Here is a 24356-nt window from a genome sequence, read left to right on the forward strand (position 1 = left end):
AAAGTTCTATTCTTATCAACCTCCCTCAATGAAGGGTAATCGCTTAACTTGCCTTGAGATGTGCGTGTGCCACATTAGCCTCCCAAGGATCCGAAAAACAACGCTCTCTTTTTTATGACGGTTCAAAGCAGAGAGAGCAAGAAAACACATTTGGAGCCTCAGGAAAATAGATTTTAATCCCTTATTCTGGTTTCTTTCCACCTTCGTTCACATGAGAAACCTAATCTGTGTGCAAACTACATGTTCTATTGCTTTTCTTTTGTTTTTTTCTCTCTTTTTGAGTTTTCTCTAACAAAAATTCCTATATTTTTCAATGCTGAGGTTTATGATTTGCCAATCGTTGTGAGAGGTTTTAATGGTCTTTCCCATAGGTATTTTAACATTAGTCTTATATGGGGGAAAATCGGTGCCTCAGAAATGTGGTCTTTAATGGAATGGTCGCTATATAGAGGTGGTTGCTCATTGAAGTTTCACTTTATAACTTAACATAATGTGGAATGGTATATAGACATTGATACATCTGGGATGCCTATCTCCCGCAGAGTGATGGCACCCCCCTCCCAACTCAAATACTTTGAAAACCCTCAAAAATGACATTCACCTCAGGAAAAAAAACACCTGCATAAAAATTTCCATGAGTTGGTTTGAGCCATGAACCTCTTGCCCCCAGGCTTGTCATTTGGGGGAGGGGGAGGCGAGGGTCAGGGGGGCCCTGGTATTGAAACATCAATGTTTTTCTCTATAAGTTTGTGTCAATTTTATTTCTGTATAGAGTACACATCCATTACCCCCAACCCTGGAAAAATTCGAAATGGCAAGCCTGCTTTCTCCTGAAGACATTGCAACAGTCGGCCATCCATGTATCCAAGTAATATCTTTCAGACAAAAACTTCGATATATAGAGGCGAGCTTAATTTTATCGTAATTACTCCGAAAACATTCAAGTTAAATAAGATTTTTTAAACAAAACTTCATTTCTAATTTATTTGCTAGTTACATTTGATGAAAGTTAATTATTAAAAAAGAATCGATAAGAAAAAATTATTGTTTATTACTTTTAGATATACAGTAATCCAGACGTCGGTTAGAATCACCATAGTTTCATTCTATAAAAAGAAAAGAAAACTATGAAAGTTTTGTTGAATAGCCAGTTTTAAGAAAAGTTCACCAAAAAAGTTTGCATTATATTGAATTCACTAAAAACTTCTCTAGAAACATAATTTCCAAACTGAAGTCCAGGACTTAATGTTTGAATCAAATCGATTATTTCAATTTTCAATGGCATGGAAATTTTTAGATTTTCACTGAAGCTTAGTAGATTTAAAAATGAAAAACAACTTTCATAAAAAAGGGGAATAGTTATAAAATTTATAACTATTCCCTTTTTACCAAACCAATTTGTAATAAATTGGTTTTACAAAATCAGTCGCAACATAAAATTGAAGAGGACTTGGTTGTTTGTTCTAAAATTCATAAGTTTCTCCATTGGTTTGTGCCTCCCTTAACACCCCCTGACTTGTATGGTTTGTAGTGACAATCACTAAGCTTTCTTTTTCTCCTGACTTGAACTTTTGTGAAGGAAACAATCTAAAGTCGAACATAATGTCCCACGATGTTCAAAAAATATTTCAATATATGTAGATTTTTTTCGACATATGAAAACAGTTTTTTTGTGTTATGAACATGGAGATGTACTAAAAGTTATATAAATAGCAAATTTCGATATGTGAAAGTTCAATATATGAAGACTTGTCTGTATGTGTATAAATTTGAAATTTCAAATGATCCTATTTTTCACTAAAATATTTGTTTTATAAAACTATTTGATTTCTGTCTACTTATTTGATTTTTTACAAAATTACTTGATTTTTCACACAAAAAAAAAAAAAAAAAAAAAAACCTTGTAAAAAAATCCTGAACAGACAGACCCTTAATTAATACAGAACTGAAACACTAACTAGAGATGTTGTGTATGTATTTAAAAAACTGAAAATAATTGAAACAAAAATAATATTCAGCCAGTGATTTAGCATTCAACCTTTTGACATTTGACACCCTTAAAGAGCATGGAACTTTGTTTAAAACTTTTCAATTTAATGATTTGAATAAAAATTAATTTTATTTCTTTGCTTCTTAACAAAGTGTAGTAGTCCATGGATGCAAGGAGATTAGGATTTTAAAAAATGGCATATGAAATTTATTTTAGGTAAAATCAGTTTCTATAATTGCATTTTAAAGCTGTATAATAAATGTTTTAATAACTATCATCATAATTAAAGTAAAAATTAAATTAAACTACAGATTCAAATTTTCACTTTTTGACATTTTTAACTTTCTTAAAGAACACATCATAACTCTTGACAATTTTTAACTCATGATTGAAATAAGAAATTTCATTTATTTGCTTCCTAACAAAGCATAGTAAATATCAAAAATAAAATTTGATCGGCATATCGGATGTAAAGAAATTTCATTTTTCAAAATGAGGCCATTAATAGTTCAAAAACAGCAAATAAAAGAATTCATTAAAGTAAAATGATTTTAGAATGCCATTTGAGCAAGTCTACCCAATGAATAGTATAAATAATTATTGAATTAATCACCAAAAATTCTGCAGTAAGGATGAAAATCTTTGGAGGTGGGAAGATAAAAGCACAACAAAAAATACCCGGTTTCCAGCATTTGCACATGAAAGAATGCTAGAATTACGATGTACAAGAACACAATTCTGCACTACCCTAAATACATTATTGTGACAAGAGAACAGATTAATTCACAATTTCATATTCGATTATTTTAAAATTCGGAAAAATTAGGTTTTTCTGAAAATGCTGGAAATTTAGTAAAATATTTGAACACAGCATCCCTGCACTTTATAAAAAATTGCAATTGACTGCATAAGTGTTTATTTCTTCAGTTTTTAGGCAGAATAAAATATGAAAAATGTCACAAGTAATTTCATTCAGAAAAACATTTCACAAATTTCCCCTGGGGATAGGATGATCCTTCAATTTTGAAGTTTATTTTTGTACAAAGTTTCCCGAATTCTAGTTGAATAATATGGTATTCACAAAGGAACCTTTTATATTCTTTTTAATATTTTGAAAAAAATGAGCACTTTTTCAAAAACTGCCAAAAGTATATTTTTAAAAATGGCAGGAAAATCCAGCAAAACGTTACCAGTTTTCAGGATTCTAGATAAAAGATTCTGACTGTATACCAATGAGAACACTTACATAAATAAGAGGAATAAGCTTTAAGAAAACTATTATGTTTTTCATTGCAGACATTATTCCTCCTTGTTTAATATGTTTAGAAAACCAATTTCTTTATTTGAAAAGAAATCATTTTGGTTAAAAGCCGTGAATAAAAAGACAAGTTCCGAAGTCTTTTCCAATGTAAACATTTTTAAAACCATTTCCAAGAAATTGATTGTCACAAAAATTAATGTTTTTTGATTTATCCACCTTCCATGCAGGGCCACTACTGTTATTATAATGGGATCAAAAAAATTTGCAAGGTGAAAGTTTGGCATTAAATTTTACTATAAGTACACAAAGTTACACAAATAGTTTCTGTTTTCAAAATTTGATACATCCTTTTTTTTTCTATATCTGATTGTACTGCGGATACATGCTAAAAAGTGGGTGATGGAGCTATTTTATACCTATGCTTTAAGTGCTCTTGTACTTTTTTGGGTATTCTTTTTATATCTTCATTTAAAAATTATTCAGAGTTATATACACTACAGATTGCATCAATGGTACTTGATGTACACTCAGTGGACAAATTATTACGACCGCCCTCCTCAATTCAATGATGAGCCACCTTTTACCCTCATGTTGCATAAATTGTTTTTGGCATGAACTATATGTGATATTGGTTGGTGGTATAAAAGGTTTGTTTGAGACCATTTGCTAAGGGCCTGTGCTAAGCATCTGCCACCATGCCAAATGTGATAAAATCATAAATTTGGCTGAAAAAACTATGATTTTGCAAAAGTATTGCCAAATAGATTTTCTAAAATTACTGCAAGGGGGAAAAATGAAGATTTTCCTCTTGATCCTCAAAATTGTTGGAAATTCAGCTAGAAAAATAACAATGCCAAATTGGGAACTCAATGTCGGTAAAAGGCATTGCTATTAAATTTTTGTATATTGCATATTTAAATTTATACTTGCATTGAAAATTTTAAAAATTTACTTTTTTATCTGATTTCCTTATGCTGCCATTTTGCTGATGCTGATTCCAGCACTTCATATCTAAAGTCATCCTCCATTCAAACTTGGTTAACTCATGTTTTTTGCTGTGCAACTGAGTCTATAATCATCATGCATTCTTTCTATATAGCTGTTATCTTACTCTCTAGAAACAAAGATGGATAGGTATAGCCAATCTGCAATTAACTTGTATTGCCTTGTACATTGCTGCATTGTTTAGGGGCTGTCCATAAATGATATCACACTTTTTCTTCTAGTTCAACTCTTCCTTTGTGTTATACCTCACTTTATCCCTTCCCTCCTCCTTGTCACATATCATGCTATATTGCTTAAGCATATTGTAATGAAAATGTGGGATATTTCACTTTTTATTATCTCCTCCCTCCCTCTTGACAATATCGAAACCCCTTCCACCCCTCAAAGTGGGACATTATTTGTGGGCAACCCTTAGAAATGTTGTGTTTTGATTTCAAAAAAGATTTTAGAAACTTGGATTACATTTTTTAAGTGTTACAAATTGTAATTGGTCTCCAAAGCTTTGTTGGTTCTTTTATATGGATTGGATTTTAGGTTTTCCAAAAATGTGAAATTCATGAAAACATTTAGTGAAAAGGGGGGGGGGTGTTTAAAAAAAACCAACACAGTTTTTAAATGAAGGGGTTTAAACAAACATGGCTTAAACCAAACAGCCCTGACTGCTATACCTGGAATAATTTATGCAATCTTCGATGAAAATTGAAGCATAATGTATGTAATTTTTTGCTTTAGCTTTAGAAATTTGTTATGGTGGTCCTGGTGCATCAAATGAGATTGTGGAATGTTGCAAGAAGTCCAAAAAAACAACTAAGGTAATATATTTTTAAAAATCTAATAATTAAACCTCATAGAGTTCAAACAAACTAAGGTGTAAAAATTTTATGCAATATTTTTTAACTAGTTATACTAGAAAATTCTTTGTAAATCAGTGATAGCTAGTATTTCTTTAAAATCAGAGAATGCTGAATGTCTGATTCCTGGAAGTTAATCCTTTCTAATATGTGTTTAACCAGCAGAAGTAATACAACTGACTGGAAATTTGGTTAAGAAAACTTCATAAAATATACCAATAATTTATTGACCCTTAGAAACTTAAAAGAACATGAACAGAATATAACTTAAGGAAAATCCCTGGCCGTAAGTAGAGGCAGAGGTCAGATACCCTGCAACTCCTACCAGGCTTAACATCTGACAAGCATGCAAAAAGTGCAAGAGAGAGAGAGAGAGAGGTTGGGATTGAGATCGCTCTCTATTTATACTACCAGTTTCATTTGCATTTGGTTGCTCATCTTCCAATTGGACACTCGCTGATGCCACCCAATAAATGCAACTTTTACTTATTTCGGATTCAAATGAACTCTCATCCCTAAATGTAATGAATACATCAATATTTAACAGACCCAGAAGAGTTCCTATTTTTCCTACTTTTTAGAGCTCTCTCTTTATTTTCCTACTTTTTCCTTTTTTCCCCTACTTTTTCTTTCTTTAGTATAGCAGTTCTAATTGTGCATTGATTCTTATTTTTACAATGCCACACTGATAATTTTCTGCATGTTTCAATTTTGAAAAGTAAAAGAAACAAGCGGATACTGAGCTTTTCATTGACTGACCGCAGTAATTTCTGGAATGAAGTCCACAGCATCTGCGTGTTTAAAAGTTAAATTTTCGTAAGTGACTTTTTTGCCATTTCAGCGTTTAAAATCAATTCAGTATAGTTTCAAATCAAATCAAAGTTTTAAATCAAAAATACTGTTAGTATATTTTACATTAGAAATAAAATGTATGCTAAATTTGTTACCTCTTGACGTGTGTGTCGTCCTATCTCTTCCAGTTTTTTCCTACTAATTTAAGTGATTAAGTGATTTTTTTTCTTACTTTTTAAATGTTTGATTCCTTATTTCCTACTGCCCCCCCCCCCCCCCCAATCAAACAAACCACTTTGGAGTCTGTTCATTACCTTAAGCTTGCTCTTAAATATAAAATCACACTTTTTCATCAATTGCCCTTTTTATTGTTTTAATTAGCAAAAACAGCTCCATTTTTAATTTTTTAAATGCATATATTTTTTTTTACACTGTTCACAGAAAGATAGCGATTTTTTTCTCTTTCCTCCCCTGCGTGATTCATAAGCTAAATGAAACATGTTTTTTAATTTTCATCTTTTTGGTTTTTACATGATGTAACAACACGTATGTTTTCAAGCATAAAATATATGGTTTTTAATTTCTAATTAATGTTTTACTTGAAGAGTACTCAGATTGCAAGAGAAATGAAGCATCACAAAAAACAAGCATCAGCAAATTGGAATTCTGAAAACATTTCACCTTCTCCAAAAATGAAAAGAGGTAGAGGACGCCCTAGGAAGGTGAGCTTTTTTCGTTTTTTCTTGGAAGAAATTGTTTTAAGAAATCAAAGGTTTTCAACAGCAGTTTTGAACATAACTGAACTGTATTACGAGGGTTGATCCAAATGTAAGGTTCCCATCAATTTTACAAATGTACAGCACTCTCTATTCTCATTGAAACTTAAATGGATGGAAAGAAAAACAATTCTCTTATTTTCTTTTATATAATTGCCATCTTTTTCTGTGCATTATTGTTGACGGTGGCTTAACTTCTGTATCGAGTGTCACAGAATTCCACCGCCAGAGTGGGACATGACAGTCGGCAAACCACTCCGTTCTTGATTGCAGTCCGGAGCTCAAGTCTATTGACTACCTCTTGTTTCCTAAATTTAAGGAACACTTTGATGACCAACGTTTCCGAAGTGATGACGAAGTCAAAAAATTGGTGAAACGCTTGCTCAGCCGGTTGTCGGTGGAGTTCTGTGACACTCGATACAGAATTTAGGGCACTGCATAGGTGGATTTACGGGGGTGCCAGGGGGTGTGCCGCAGCCCCAAAAATTTTTGATTGTATTTTGAAAAAAAATTCAGTATATTTCACCCAGAAATGCAGCTGGGGAAAAAAAATTTCATAGCTGCTGTACTAGTAATTTAAATAAAAAAAAATGCAGTGTATCACCACATGTCGCCAGTGTGAGAAAAATATAACTGTACTCATATTAAAAATTAAAGTAATTTTAGTCGTGTGAAAAAAAAAAAACCCGCAATAAATAATTTCATGCAAATAAAGATATTTCTCAAACAATTTATTGTTCAGTGCTGTGTTATTGTGTAGAACGATTGTATGCTCTGTAATTGGGTATTTATTTGTATATCAATATAAATTCTTCTATTTGAAACAACTATGGCTAATCAAGTCAAAAAAAAAAACAACTTGCAACAAACTTTATCAATAAAATCTACTCTGAAATCAACTAAATATCAACAATTTTAAGGTACATTTTCAAAATTTTTTGAAGGAGGACTCCTGGACTTCTTGCTGCAGTGGTGCATTCAGGGGGGGAGGGGCACAATTAACTGGTGACCCTCCCACAAAATGCCGAGTTGATGTTTTTAAATAAATATTCTTTATTATTGCCCCCTCCTCACACAAGCCTCTTTCTTTCATATCCTCCCCTTTTTTTTTTCAATTTTTTTCTATTTCGTTTTCATTTTTTCTATTAGTCCCCAAAATTTTTCTTCTCCGAAGCCCTCTCTCCAGCCAAAATTATTACAGAGTGTCTCAAATTTCGTTTCTTGGACTTCACTTTCGCCAAATTTCCAAGGAAGATCCTCTAATCACCTAACAACATCAAAAATCATTTAAAATTGCGTTTTTGGAACTTCAGTTTTGAAAAAGTGCAGTGTCCCTAATGTTATCAAATATGGTCTTACACTCACATGTGTATGACTTTAATTTTGGAAAACATTCAAACAAGGGCCTCCGACTCCCTTTCTCTAATACAGTAACCCCTTGTTATATCGCACTTTTCGAGAAACAAAAAGCGCAATTTATCCGAAAGCGCGATGTAACCGAGTTCATTAAAAATAATTATCCATCCAACACATGCAAGTAAATTAGCAGTCACTCGTTTTGACAGGATTTTCAAATGGTTTCGATATAGTTCACGAATTTACTATCACACGTTTTGAAACTCATACAAGATTTAAATTTGAGTAAATTTTCAGCATCAATATGAAATGGCGAATAAAGATGATCTTCATTAGCTACAGCCTCATAAGAGTAAGCATTCCAATATCCTCTTATTCCCTGTAGACCTTCTAATCCCTTCGATTTGCAGTAGAAATGATGTGAAAGTAAAAGTAACCAGATTGTTTCATGAAAACTTTTTCGCCCGTTAAGAGCATTCTTCCTTTCTTTGATGCAAATCCTGATTTGTGCAACTAAGCACAAATCTTTTCTGTGCTAACAGGTAGTCAGAGAGGGCATATGTTCTCTTCTACTTGGACCAGTATGACACCTGCCTGCTGTCTCTCATTCATTGTAAAGATTTTAGTATCAATACAAAAGAAAACGTCAAGTAGTTTCCAAACTATGTATATCTTAAACTGAAATATACTGGGCAATTCCATGAAAAGTGGTCCTGGCACATCCAAAATTTTTTTTCACATATCTGTTCTTTTCAATTTGAGCATCAATTTTGTGTTTAAAATATTTTTACATCAGATTTTAGCCTCATTTGATAATATTTAGACAAAGTGAAAAAAAAAAGCATTGTTAGTGAAACAAATGCAAGAGCCATTTTTTTACTTAATCGTCAATTTTTTTTTTTTAAAAAAACTATGAAGTATCATAAACATAGATGCTTTACTACAATTGCGTATCATATTTTTTTAATAAATTCTTTTGTTAAGTTTTACACCCCCCAAATTATGCAGGTCACTTTTTGTTGATCACACAGGTAACGCAAAAAGAACAAGTTTTCCTCCAAAGTCAAATCGGGAGACTAGAAGAAAAATATCTCATATCGTAAAAATTAACTTGATACATAATACCTGTAACCAGACTTTCATCTTCAAACATTCAGCAGAAAATTTTTAACGAGGCTTTTTGAAAGATGTCACACAATGAAACACTCCTGAATGGTTTTCATTACAAAACCATTTTTGCATACCATTTTTATGGTATGCAAAAACCAAAATATTGTGTGCCAACTAAACATATTGTGTGCTGGCATTGAAACCAAGGCTCAATGAGTGTTAAAAAATAACTAATAACAATAATTAAAAAAAATATTTATAAATAAATAAATAAGAATTGTTTTTTTCATACCGAAAGAGCAATTTAAACTAAGTATTCGCAATATAAATACTTTAAGATCAAAACTACAATGTTTTATTTACCTAAAATTGCATTAATATTTTTTGATAATTTTTGGTTTTGAGAAGAGAAGTGAATAAATTCTACAGATAATTTGAAATATTCCAAATAGTTTTAAACCACATAAGTAAGTGTTAGCAGTTTGTGATAGTTTATAAGCTTTACATTACTATTTAATTTGAAAAACAAATAAAAAATAATTGTACTTTATTCTTTGTTTTGTGAATATATCCTTTCACTTTAAGTATTTACTGGCTGTGTTGCGCGACGTTGCATGGTCTACCTTGAAAGTAAAAGTTGTGTCAAGTGACGCATTTTCAACAATCAAGCTTAAATAAAAGAATAAAATAATGTATAACTTCCCGTCAATAAGAGCAATTTTATGCCTCAAAATTTAAATTCAGACGTCTTAGGCTTTTTTTTTTTTTAAATTCAAAAAAGGTTATCATTGTTGATAATTGGCCTAACTAAACCGTTTCAGGGATTTTCTGGTAAAAAACTCCTAAGGGTGTCGACATCTAACCTAAGGGAGGCGAAAATACCCCTATGTGAATTCTTGAGCATCAAAGGAGCTCTGTGCCAAATTTGGGAAAGATCCGATGTAAACTAAATTTGAATTAGAAAAATATCTGTGGAGGGGGGATCACATTCCCCCCAGGGAGGAAAACCTCTATGTGATTTCTTGAGCATTGAAGAACCTCTGTGCGCAATTTGGCAAAAATCCGACGTAAACTATGGATTTTTATTAGGAAATCCCCCTCAACTGCTGCAGGCGGTCACACAGGTAACGCTAGTAAAAAAATTTTTATTGCTGATGTATGAGTTTTAGAAAAAAAAAAAAACTGATTGAATACTTACTTGGTATAGTTAGACAAATTCACAAAAATTACTTTTAATTTACCTTTCGAAACTTCACAGGAAATTACAAAATAATATCAGGTACAGCTTATTTTCAGATTTTCTGAGTCACACACATAAGGCTGCATTTAAAATTCTATAAAATTTTTTTAAACTACCCTATTAAAAAAACACTGCCACCTAATAACTCTCAGATATGTTCTGTAACTCCAATAGAAACTATTAAGAGATATTTAAAAAACATCATATTGGTTTTTATTGTTTTTTGTAATGAAATGGTGTCAAAAAGTCACACACGTAACGCTGGAATGGCCCTACTGCATGTATGTACATTTGGATGGCAGGAGTTGTCGCTGCTTTTCCAGCAAATTCAGAAGAATAGGAGCATCTTCGTTTTGTTCATTGACAAAATAAAGAAGATAAAGACCTTTTCTGAGTAATACCATATGTTTTCATGAAAGCTTTCAAGCTTAAAGCAAGGGTTTTATTTTTTAGGTTTTAATATTTTGGGGTACAGAAGGATGGAGCATTATATCAGAATGAGCGATATATCGAGGTGCGATATGACTACTGTATCATCAAAGATTGTTAATATTTTGGTTCTGAAAACTATTATTTCATAATATTTAAGTGGGAGAATCTTTTGGGACAGTAGCCTTTGAAATCCTTTTTTTAGTACCACGGAGTATTGCATAAGAACTTCATTTTCAGGACTTCAATTTCAATAATTTTCTAGGGGAGAGCTCCAGAACACTCCGTCCGGTAACAGCATCAAAAATTGTCCACCATAGCGTTTTTGGAACTTCAATTATGAAAAATTAAAGAGGTAGTGGGGGGGGGTACATATTTTTATCTGTTTTTCAAAAAATCGATTGGGGACAGTCCATAAGTCTCATTCCTAACCCAAACCATAAATATAAACTATAATCACATTTGTAAGACTTAAATTTCTAAAAATAGCCTAGGAGCCCCACATACCTTTCTTGTCCCTAAAATATTACCAAAAACTGTAAAACTGCTTTTCAAAACTACCATTGCAATTTTTTTCTGGGGCGTGAATCCCCTTCCAAACCAGAAGCTGGATTCGCTCTTTGCTTCTAACAACATCGACTTTCGTTTAAGACTTTTTCTGCAGTTTGAAATGTTAAGAACTGCAGATCCCCTAATGTTACTAAATATGGTTTACATCGCCATTTTTAGACTTAAAAGTGTGCCCTGCCCTAAAATTATTTTCTGATTTCGTCACTGCCTTGTTGTTCCAGGAATCCCCCCCCCCCGGATCCCTGTTATTGTTGCACCCCCAAGATTTTCAGCTTAAATCTGCCTATGAGGCACCATCGACGATAATGCACAGAAAAAGATGCCGTTTATATATAAAAATAGAGAAACGTTTTTTTCTTTCCAACGATGAAAATTTCAATGAGAATAGACAGTGCTGTATATTTGTAAAATTGGATGCTAACCTTACTTTTGGATCAGCAATAATTATGATGAATACAACTGCTGCAGTAATGAAGACAAATTTAATTTTGCTGATATAGGAGTATTCTTATGCAAAAAATTGTTAACCATCACAGCAAACCAAATCATAATTGATTATAAGCTTACTATTGACTATTTGCCATTAATATTCTCTCTAACGAGGTTTATATGTACAGAAATAGAGTTGAATGGAATAGGGAAGTTGCAACCTATTAAATGTTCATATTTTGGCTATTGGATATTGTTAATTGACCCTCAAAACTAAAAAATTCACCATCGCCGAATTTTAAAACACGGTGGTTGATTTTTAATGAATTTTTAAAAATCCACGCGCAAAAGTGCGCGCTTCTGAAACGTCACGAGCCTACGTCACAGGGCGCGAATGGGCAGCCTTCCGCCGAAGATCCCTTGTTTTCGATAGGAACATTTTGAGCGCGCTGATATTTTTATTTTTTAGAAATTCAATAATCCTTTTGAACACACTATGGAGGCCGGATTCGTTAAAGCACAATCTAAATAATCTTCCTCAAGTAACACCAATGAGATATTCGAATATTTTCGAGAGGATGAGAGGTTTAAATGTTCCAGAAACGCGAGGAGTTAAATGCGAGGAGAAAGCGTTTTACGTTTCATCTTCGAAGTCGAATGCGTGACCTTCGCATCTCCCCCTAGCGGAAGAGGGGATGACGTCACTTCCTATGCCATTTGACGTCACAAGAGCTTGAACTTTAAAAAATAATTTTAAAAAAACTACTTATCGTATGGCAAAAAATTTTTCACCTGTGATGTTCATACATGTTACTCTATCATATAAAAATAAAATTGAAAAATCGAAAACTTCCCTATTGAGAACTAAACGAAACGAGTTTTCCGCATGTCTTCATCGATTTTCCACTTTAATACTAAACAGAGAAAAATGATAGTGTAATAATGAAACAAATTTAAATAAGTAGCATTTGATAGATCATAGCAAAATAGCTCTGGAAGCATAAATTATTTGCCCTGCTGTCCCCGTTATCAAAATATAAAGTCTAAAAGTCTGCAGAAATTTTAAGAAAAGTCGCCAAATTTCATGAGTTTCAATGAGTAATGAAAGGCATCTTTTACACTTTTACAGGTGAACAGTAGACTGCGAAATTTGATGGCTTCAATTTCTTGCTAAGTCTTTAAATTTGAAGCTTTTCTTCAAACTTCAGCAGATTTTGAGACCTTATATCTCGATAACAGGGGCATGAGGGCAAATAATTTTGCATCAAAAATAAATCTCAATGTGCTCTTTCGACTGCTATCTATTTAAAATTCTATTGCATTGTTCGTGTGCAACTGTGCATCTTTGGTAAGGCTTGTAACTATAAGTTTTCTCTGAGGGTATCTAAAACTCCTTGCAAAATATTCAAAACAAATTTTTTAGGGAATATTTTGTGAAGAGAAACTGCTTATTTATGCATTGTTTCTTTTCCATTAGGGTAATGGCACCAGTAACAGACATGCTTAAGACATCACTTTCTGGTTAACTTAATTTTCTGACCCTTTTAATGTATTTAGACTTTTAAAACTTTTTCTTCCATGCAACAACATCTCATGTAACATTTGGCTGCTTCTGGATCCTCTGAATTAGTGAATCCTATTTTTATTTTCTGAATTTTCGAAGAAAGCTCCAAACCCCAGTAACAGACACCAAAAAATCTTATGATACCCAGTAACATACTGGCTAAAAGGATGAGTAACAGACAGGATGAGTAATAGACAAAATTCCCTTTTTCTCTTAAAAATTAACAAACATTCTTTATTTCTAGTACAAAATCCTTTAAATTAAAATGAACAATAGTTGAGTACCTACTCAACTAGAAAATTTTCATCACAAAAAAAAAGTAAATGAATAGATTTAAACTTGTGCAATTATCTGTATTTAAACTTTCAAATTGGAAACATTTTACTTGTAATACAGGGTCTTTATAATAAGTAATGAGACCAGGGTTGCCAACCTCGGAGAAACTATTTGAGGAGTATCTGTGGTGATTTTGAGGAGCATTTTGAAATTTTGTTGAATAACTCAGTATTTTGTATGGAACTCAATATAAAATTTTGAAACCTCTACTCTAAATTTTTTTTTTAGCTTGGATAATCATATACTTGCATAAGAATAATTATTTTTAAATTAATAAAACAGCTTTGAATAAGCATCTTTAATTTCCCATATTTATATGCCTGTTATCATTTAACTAGCAAAATATAAGAAAAATAAATTTTATTTTATTGGAATCTTTGGTAAGCCTGGTCAGAATTAAGACCAAACTGGAAATGCAGAGCAAAATAGCTGCGGAGTTTCGTTATTTTTTTGGAGCAACTCCGCAAAATGTGGAGCAGTTGTAAACCCTGTGAGACTCATTTTTCTTGATGCCACTGTACCTCTCAAGTGAGCAAAAATTGGTCAGATCGGTGCTGGGGGGTTACTGGTGGAACTAACTCTGGTCCGCAGTTGCCTGGGAGTCTTTGTTCGGGCAGCATCGTCGTTATAGTGTACCTCTGTTGCAAACGTTGGTTCCAGCTCCAAAATGCAGGGAACATTTGAGCATCGTTCCGCAATAAAGTTCTGTATGGAACTTGGTAAATAGGCCTCAGAGACATTAGAGATGTGTAAGCAAGTGTTTGAAGATAATTGTCTGTTAAAGGCGAATGTGTTTCGGTGGCACAAATGTTTCAAAGATGGCCGAGAGAGCGTTGAGGATAATTCTCAAACAGGGTGTCCATCAATCAGCAGAACGTATGCAAATGTGGAAGATGTGCTAAATTCAGACTGCCGATTAAGTGTGAGAATGATTGCTCATGAAGTTGGACTTGATTAAATGACATTTCACAGCATCATCGCTGAAAACTTGAGAAATGCTGGAAACTCCTGCTTCATCCTCCAAGACTTCCTGGTCAATAATGGTATCTCAGCACTTCTCCAGCCTGTCTACTGCCACTATTTAGCTCCAGCAGACTTCTTTCTATTCCCGAAGATGAAAACATCACTTCAAGGGCATCACCATGGAACTCTGGATGCCATGAAAGAGACTTTTAAAGGGCATTCTGGAAGCAGACTACAAAGCAGCTTTCGAAACTTAAAAGATTTGCAGGGATAAGTGTGTGCTATGCTGAGGGTCCTATTTTGAAGAATTTTAGGTGTGAGTACTAATATCTGCAATAAATTCCTAGAACTCAGCTCAGTCTCATTACTTTTATACAGACCCTGTATAAGTAGCAAGGTAACTTGCCTAACAACCTCTTTACTAAACTTTGCAAATGTAAAAATAAAAATATGTAGGTAATCACTAACCAGTCATCTTCATAATTCTTCACCTCCTTCTGAACTCAAACTGGATTCCACTCTTCTTCTTCTTCTGTAGATAACACTATCCTCTCTCTGTAATTTCATGGTTTTGTTATTGGATTTTTCTGTTCTCTCCTTTTCTTCATCTTTTCCTCTGCTTTATTTTTCTTGATGTCTTCCTGTTCCTCCTTTTTTTGAAGTCTTGCTTCAGCGGGTATCTTCTTTGCATCTTCTTGTTCCTGTTTGTATTTTCGTTTTTTTTTCAACACCTCGCTTTGCCACTCTTGTGAAGTAATAACTGCTACTTGTATTCTATTGTTGCTGTTAGATTTTATATTTACACTCTTGGCAGGTGCAGAAGCGGCGGGAGCCCAAACAAGGGCTTTTTTTTTGAAGGGACTCTGAATACCGCCCAAGACACACTACTAATGGTCTTATCATTATCACCAGTCTCACAGGGTTTGGATGTTCCAGGTTATTGGATGTTTTGACAATTACTGGATGATTAGGGGACGAATTTAAGGTGACACTTAGAAGTAACGGATCTTGAGTTGTGTTTGATGGTAAATGTTCTTGAAATCAATGTTTCCCGTTTCAGTTGCATTTGTTGTGGTTTCCATTAATTTCAGCATCATCTCTTGAATCGCTTGTTTCAGTACTTAACTCTTTACCACTTATTTCCTCCCATGATTCTTTGAATGCTGATTCAATTAATTTCTACAGTTCATAAAGGGGCTTATCTTCAACTTCCCCGGAATAGAAGGCACCCATTTCTTTTAATAACACTAATTTTTCTGAAGGAAATTACTTCTCCATAATGCTTACAGTAGTTTTCAACTGGCTTTGTTCAAGTTGTTTAATCTCTTTCTCCAACGTAATGCTTTTTCTTTTAACTGAAGGATCTGTTAATTTTTTAGGATTCCAAGGACTGAGTCCACAATGTTCAAATCCTCCTATAATTACCTATCATCTTAAAGTACTTATTGTCTGTTCCAACAAGCCAGGAAAATGAATTTTTTTAGCAATAGGTCCATCTGAAGAGGTTCTTCTCCATCGATTCACTGTTTTTCTCCACTTTGTTTTCAAGGGCTTGAAAACAGAAATGTCCAATAGCTGTAAAATATGATTAACATTGAGGGGTAAAGCAATCAAAACTATTTTCTCTTTTTCACAGAATCTGCTTGTCTGAAGTGTTAAATGAGGTACATGTCCATCTACAAATGGAATTATTGGTTCTGAATTCAGCCTTTGAGTTTTTAGCCATGGCTGAAATACATTGGCCAGCAATTCAAAAAATGTCTTGCTTGTCCACCCTGAATCCGACTTTCCTAACCCCCCAACCATGAAGCATACTGAACTTAATGATACCTGGGACTCGTACTTGCTTATGGATCACTGTTAGTAGTAGAAGATGCTCAGCAGCCTTTGCAGTGAATAAAACTGACACATTCGTTTTCATCATTGTTCATAACTTGGTGTACATTTTTGTCACCTTTAATTGCAAGCACTCGGGATCCCTTTGAGTTGACAAAAAATGCAGTTTCGTCGCAATTAAAAATTTGATTTTTATTTTATAAAATGCCCAGGTGATTGTTGTCTTTTAAATAGTCGTGAATGGTCTTGAACCAGTTGCCTAGGCTTTCTGTGGTTACCTTTGGACAGGACAATGTGAGGTTTTCACTGATCCTATGAGCAACTGAAGGGTTCCGTTTAAGAAAAGCACTGTACCGTGATTTCCCAGGTCTTCCATCAGTAAAAGAATTATTTCTCCCCAATTCCTTTAAGAGCAGCTGCACACTGTCTAAAAATTCTTCTTTTAATATCCGAAACCCTGCTTTAGATGATGAGGCTATCAAGAGTACCAGTATTATCTCCTTGTCCTTTGAAAACTCTGGGTCTCGGCCCATCATTCTCATACTAGGATAAACCTCTTTCACTTTGCTCAAAAGTGTAACACGTGGGACTCTAGTTTTCCTTGCTGAAGCAGTATCACTCATACCATTACTATTTATATCCAATAAGGCTGTTTGCATCTGTTCTTCGCTGTAACAGAATTTCCTGACAGGGGAGGGGGGGGCATCCGGAACTGAAAAATAGAGGTGTATTCACTATTCTGAGGTTCCAAAAAAAAAAAAATGTCATGAGTAACAGACACCCTTTTGAACCAGTAATAGACACCCTGTCTGACATAACCCCCCAGGGCCCCCAGATCCTATCACTTTCGTGACATACCAGACAGGGATCCCTCGGGAAAATATGTCTCTTCTAGAGAGAAAGAAAAGGAAAGAATAAAAAAGGGTGCATTGGTGATGGCATCAGGAGCAATATTTGATCAGTGAATTTGCTATTATATGTATGAGGATAAGAACTAGAGTTTCGCAAAATGCGGGATAGGATCAAAAAGTAATAGGACTGAATTTTTCTGTAAAACGAATGGAGCAGTGGAGGGGGTTTGGACAACCTCAATGTGCTATTGGGGAGCCTTTTGAAGATGCCAATATGTTTTTCAGTCATTTGCAGGAAAGCAGAGAGTATAAGCACGTTGATTTCCGTGAACTTTTGTTAAGAATTGTCATTGCAATCCAAGATGGAGAAAAATATCCAGCAGCTCTATGTCGTCAAGCTCTGCAAAATTAGGACTTGGACCTTCAGAATGATTAAACTTGCCCACGGGGATGCTGCCATGAGTTGATCAACACTGTTTGAGTGGTCCATGAGAATATGCAGTACCACACCGCGCTGATGGTTTCGGTGTTTCTGGCCAAGCACAGGGTTCCTACGTTGCCTCACGTCCCCTAATAATATGTTTTTTTGCATGTAAAACTAATTTTGTACCTAGATAAAAGTATTGAAAGTGAAGCAAAAGCTTTACAGTACCATAAAAACTTATGATATCATCACAGTGGCGTAGCTACACTTTCTGCCGCCCGGGGCGGTTCCTCAATTTGCCGCCCTTTATGATGGGAAATAGTTCACACATTAAGGAGTCAAAAATATTTTAATATGATTTTAATAAACAAGAAAAGAAACTTATTTTTTCTCTTCTTATTTTTCTTGAAGAAAGGGGGGGGGGAGGAATTTAGAGCAACACCGAAACATTCCAAAACTTAAGTCAAAATTCGGAATTTTAAGCAATTTTTTTATTAATGCTGATAGAAAAGATGCTTTGAGCTCCCACCAGGTTTTTTTTTTTAAATTAAAATTAGTTTTATGCATTTTTTGGCGACGTGAGGGGGTAAGGACTTTTCAAGGAAAATTTTCGAAGTTGAAGTGTTCAAAAAGCAATTTTAGGTTATTTTTGGATATGTGAAGACATTGGAGAAGGTTCGGGGGCGCTGTCCGGAAAGTTTTTCAGCTAAACAGAAAAACACGTAAATGTAGGAGGCTGTCTAGTAGTGTAAGGCTCTCTCCTAACTCCAATACAGACTGTATTTTCCTGCCGAAATATTTTCAAACTTGAAATCAATTTTAGTCCATCTTTGATGACATTAAAGAGAATAGGGAACATTCAGGAGCTCTCTGAGAATTTTTCGATGACGAAGTTTCAAAAAAGTGCAATGGGGTTGTTTCCTTCAGTCAAATGTACTACTTTTATTCACAGAAATTGATAGAATAAGCAAGGAAAAAATAACATGGACCCAGAAAATACTTTCATTTTCCCGACAGTTGTTTTTTAATTAATTTATTTAAATGTCCAATTTTTCAAACAAGGCGTGATCTTTATGACGTCACAAATGATGTCCTTTGGCGCATTTTTCACTGCGTTTCCACGTTATAGTAACCAAGCAGCGAATTAAAAATTGCCTCTACGCTTGCTATCGACCATATTGTTGCCAGTACACGTGAGTAAAGAGGCGAATTAAATATTGTGCTCTTCTGAATGGCAACAGTGAATGGCATTTCATTATTTGTGATGTCATCGGCAGAAGCGTTAAACAATGAAAGCGGGCAGATTAAAGTAATTTTTGAAAAATATTAAACTTAGTCAAATTATTTAAAAAATGGTCAGATTCTATGTTTTTAAGCATGCTCTTTCAGAAAAAAAATACGGAAACGACCCCATTGTAGGCTATCTTTGATGGCAATAGTTTCCAAATGTTTCCAAAAATGTTGGGAAGTCAGACGGTTTTTCCGTCTCCCCTTCAAACTTTTCAGATGACGCCCTAAAAACGCAACTTCAGCCATTGTTTGACGGACAACATTATGAGAGAGTTCAGAAAGGGGTTTCCCACCCGAAACCTCTTTCGAAACTGTTGCTCATTTTAAGCTCTTCACTCCTGAGAAAAAAAGGGTTTGCAGTCTTCCCTCAGAAATTTCTAAAAACAAAATTTGGAGCCAACTGTTATGACGTTAGATGATTTCATGCACATCTGGGGTCCCTACCCTTAGAAATTTTTTGAAGTTTAAGTTTCAAAAAGCCATCTTTAAGCTAATTTTGGTGACATTGGATGACATGTCGATTTTAAAGTTCGAAATTGATGTCCTAAATACACACCTTAGATTATCTTTAATCATTATACAGGAAGGATCAAGGCTAGACCGCCCTCACGAATTTGTTGGTATTGAAGTTATAAAAACTCAATAATCAATATTAGGCTAAAAGATGAGATGTGAAGGGATGGGGTGAGCGTTATCCCTTGGAAATGTTTCGAGACTCAAGGCCTAAATCTTCACTGTTGGGCTGTTTGGTGACGTTAAGGGATAGGAAGTTTCGGTTGCTCTTTCCGAAAATGTGACATTTATTGAGGGTTTAACAACGCAATTTCAAGCTGTCCTCATTAGATCGTAGTTCTCTTTCATCAAAACACGTTTTAAAGCTATCTTTGACACACTTTAGACAACGAAAAGAGAGTAGTGTAAATGGAGCCTCCCAAAAAGCTGTTTTAGGCTATGTTTAGACAAATTAAGGGAGGAATGGATAGTAAGTGGCTCTCCTGTGTAATTTTTTCAAAATTGAAGTCCTGAAATTGCATTTTAAGCTTTGCGACAATAGGAAGAAGCGTAAAGGTCGGGGAAATTTTCCTAATTTAAAGTTTTAGAAACGCAAATTTAGGGTCAACTTGGTTTCTCAAAGGGAGTTATTACTCCCTTTTGGATCCGTGCTTGAGCGACTCACCTAATGTTGACAAACTCAGAAGTTGCCATCCAGGGTACGAGCAAGACTCACCCCCTCCCCTTCCCTAGATCCGGTACTGCTATATTACAAAATTTGAATGATTTTCTTTTTCACTAATAGAGGTCGAAATGTTCTAAGTCTTTTCCCGGAGATCGTTTTACTAATTAAAAACCTTTCCTTAAAATAAATGACTAAATGTGAAACTCATTGTATATAGGAATTATTTGATAAAATACAGTAATACAAGCAATTATTATTCGAGTTGTGGATAATTAATTTTATAATATGAACATAAAATTCATTCTGTCTTAGTGAAAATTTTTGTAGTCTATGACCAATCAAAGCAATAGTTGGAACAGGTAATGCTATCCTGAAAATGAGCAAGAAATCGCCCACCATCTATCTCCTTTTACTCTTGTTGTCACTTTCCTTTAAAAAAAAGTTTTTTTTTCTTTTCTTAAATACGGTGGTTTCTTAGGAACTTACTTAAAATCAAGTGGTAGCTTCATCATATAACGAAAAGTTATGAAATGTATTGTTTCCTCTGTAATAGTTAACCTTAACAACAAAAAGAAAAGAACAAAAACGTGGTCCCTTGATTTTACACTACCACCTCTTTCAGTCTGTAGCTTCAGACGAAAGAAGAGGACAAACAAACAATAGTGCTGAGATATATACAAGAAAAACACATGTTTTGTATTAGAGTAATTTTATTACCATAGTTGTACTAAAATTTTACAATTTAAAGACTTTTTCTTCTTTTTTGCCACCAGTAATAGATAAAAAACATGATTTCCTTATTGGGAAAACGCGTTAAATTTTTTTGCATTAAAAGTGTAAAATTGCCGCCCCCCAAAAAGTGCCGCCCGGGGCGGACTGCCCCCTCCGCCCCTCCCTAGCTACGCCACTGGATATCATTAATAGTTAGAGCTATAAATTGTTCATATACAACCATCTCAAAAAATAAAAATTGTCAATTTTGCATAAATGTTTTATTTTCAGAAATATTTTTAAGTGTTTAAACTTATCTTTTTTTCTTTTTTAGAAAAAAAGTGAATTAGAAAGTGCTGAAAATATTTCGTCTAGTAAGTATATTTCTTTGAATTCTATGAGTTTAAATTATTTTATCCTACAACATTGTTGCTATATTAATTGAGCATGAACTATTTTTTCACTCAAGGCAATCTTTTGATCTTGCTCTGGACAGGGGTCAATCTAGATAGAAATTAGGTCCGTTTGCAGACCCTTTGCCATATAGACTTTGCTAGACATTTTTCTGCTGTATATGTGTGTGTTGAAGGAGTTGATATTAAATAATAATCATATTCAACAAAATTTTGTAGTTAGATAAAATAAGTGTTATTTAAACAGTAATTTGCAGATCCAATTGCTGGTTTCACTATATAACTTTATCACATATGCAAACTTTTATTTACCTTTGTTATGAAGTAATTGAATATTATAATTATTTTTAAAAAGTAAAAATGCAGTTTTGCTGCAAGAATTGCCAACACATATTTCTGGGCTTGAAGAAAAACCTTCTTTATTAATTCAAAGAAATGAGAATACTAGAAGGTTAACCATACATCCAATGCAACTATCAGAAAAGAAGCAAATTAACTAATATACAGGGTGATTATAATTAAAGTTCCACTTCCAAAACGCTGTAAAAATAAAACCACTGGTCAGAATGACCTCAAATTTCAACGGAATATTATCGAAGAAGGGGGAAAACATATGACAAAAGAAAAATAAATTGTTGGAATTTTTAGCAATAGATGGCGCTGCAAGTGTCAGCATATGTCAATCAAAGCACCTGTCATGCGCCCGACTCATTGAAGTTGTTATAAAAATGCCAAATACAAGTTTTTTTTCTCATTTCGCATCTGAGAAGTTCACTATGACTGTCTCAATGAAAGACCTGGCCGTCCCGATCACCTGATCTTAACCCGTGTGACTTCTGGATATGGGGCTATCTGAAAGCTGTTGTGTTCAGTGCTCCTATTGCAAACTTTGCTGAGTTGAAGGCATGCATTGCGCAACACATTCTAAATGTGACCCCTTAAACACTTCAATCAGTCTTGGAACATGCTGATGCTGTTTCTCGATTTCAACTTGTTACAGAAAACGAGGTATATTATATTGAACACCTTTTGCGCCAGTCTCACGAAAATTAAAGACTGATTTGATTTTTACTGATGCTTTTTATGTGGTTTTCAGCCTCAGAACAATTAAAAACCAATTTTTCCCATCCGATGTGATATGATCTTTCCGTGTTGGATGGGCTTACTTAACTAACAGTGTCACACCAATTCCCTCGTGCACGCTGAGTAGTACAGAGTTTTAACGTATAGTTTATACCTTAGGCAATATTTTTTGTTTTATTTGTCATTTGTAGTGGACCAGTATTAAATATGATGTTTACAGCGCCATCTATTGCCAAAAATTTAAACTATTTATTTTTCTTCTGCCATCAAGTTCCCCCCTTCTTCGATAATATTCCGTTGAAGTTTGACGTCATTCTGACCAGTGGTTTTATTTTTATAGCGTTTTGAAAGTGGAACTTTAATTATAATCACCCTGTAAACGCAAACCATTTTAAGAACATAAGCTTTCTCACAGTTAAGTGGTAAAAAGTAAATAAAAACATTGATGGTGGAGAAAAATCAAAAATGAAGCTCATAAGCTTAGAGAACTAAAAGATTTTCTTGTAAGCCAACTAAAAATGTGTCATAAAAAAGTGAAGGACAAATTTTTAACAATTAAAACAAATTGGGTCAGAGCATTTCTTGAGAATTTTAACTATTACGTGCCTCACAAATTAAAATTGTATACTCTTGCCCCAGTTTTCATTCCCTACAGATATTTGTGTAGATCTTTATTTGGTCAGTGGCTTGGGGGTAGTGAATTAAGCAGGCAATGAGTGCCTTCGGATCAGGTTCTATACCTGGCACTTAGAATTGTAAGTGGTATGGACTGTAACTGGAGGGGCATTCACACTCCCCTATCATGGGGATAAATCCTTGACATTCTCCTTGGATATATACTATTAGTTCTCCCCATGAAAGTACCCCCACTCCAGTTTATCAAACAAATTCAACCATAAAATGATAGAATATTTGCTCAAAAATAACCTTGCTTACAAAAACCAGTTACCATATACCTATTTCCAATTTTTTTTCAAAGTAAGATGAAACTTCCATTAAAAGCCACACATCACCACAAGTAGATCACTAATGAGCATTCCAGTAACCTTTCATTTCCAATACAAGAGACACATGATTCAAAAAGTAGCAACACTTCCATTTGGAAACATCAGCAGGTAGAAGAGACAATTGTAATCTGCCAAGGGTACTGAAATCAGAAGCGAAAATCATTTCAAACAGGAACCATGGGATAGTAAAGCATGTAAGGGGACTTTGTTAAAATTCTGATTAATGAAACTAATAAAAGAAAAAAGAACTTTCAAAATGCTTTTGAGACCATTCTTGCTGATTGTTATGTAAAGTGACCTCTTTTTCCAAGTATTACCCCGTTTTCTCTCATCACCGACCACTTTCTGGAGCTAGGGCCTCCGAATGTTTCTCAGTTTTTGATAGTTTTATAGTCATTATTATTATTTGGAGGGGAAGGGAGCATTATACAAGGTGTTTCTGAATGAATGCCGGGGATTTAACGCTTTGTAGTATTTATTAAGTATAACTTAAAATCATAATACAGTGGACTCTTTCTATTCTGAACACTCATGAGACCGAACAGAAGTGTTCAGATTGTGGGGGTCTTCATTATATAGAGAGACTGCAAATGCATGCATATGTATTCTATTGTGTTAATGGACTATATTCAGTACTTTGCCAAGGGAGCTATACCAGTTATTGAAATAAAGGTGCTGAATTTTGGATTGGAGGCTAGTGCAATATCTGATTAAACTCAGTAGGACATAACTCTTGCATTTCTTTCTTTTTTAATTTAAAAAGTTTTACATAAAAAAAAACTAAAATATTGCAGTATAGTTATTAGTCCAATACTTCTATTTAAAAAAAAAAGAGGGATTTTAATGTGTTTTTGCATTGTGTATTCTCTCATGAAAGGTACATGTTATCATC

At 34.0% G+C, this 24356-nt stretch overlaps 1 protein-coding gene across 2 annotated transcripts in view; it reads left to right on the forward strand.

Annotated features, from left to right (window-relative positions):
• The window catches only part of LOC129218055 (uncharacterized), an 88681-nt gene that overhangs the window by 59847 nt on the left and 4478 nt on the right, over positions 1–24356 (forward strand). The window contains exons 5-8 of one of the 2 annotated variants that reach the window (XR_008580280.1): positions 4989–5068; positions 6505–6621; positions 15487–15697; positions 21296–21335. Coding sequence is in view for 1 of the 2 variants with exons in the window: in XM_054852239.1 (XP_054708214.1) it covers positions 4989–5068; positions 6505–6621; positions 21296–21335 (237 nt within the window). In the remaining variant the exon portion in view is untranslated. The remainder of the gene's footprint in view (positions 1–4988; positions 5069–6504; positions 6622–15486; positions 15698–21295; positions 21336–24356) is intronic. The other variant, XM_054852239.1, reaches the window with a different exon arrangement.

This window comes from Uloborus diversus, chromosome 3 (genome assembly GCF_026930045.1).
Source record: "Uloborus diversus isolate 005 chromosome 3, Udiv.v.3.1, whole genome shotgun sequence".
Lineage (NCBI taxonomy): Eukaryota > Metazoa > Arthropoda > Arachnida > Araneae > Uloboridae > Uloborus > Uloborus diversus.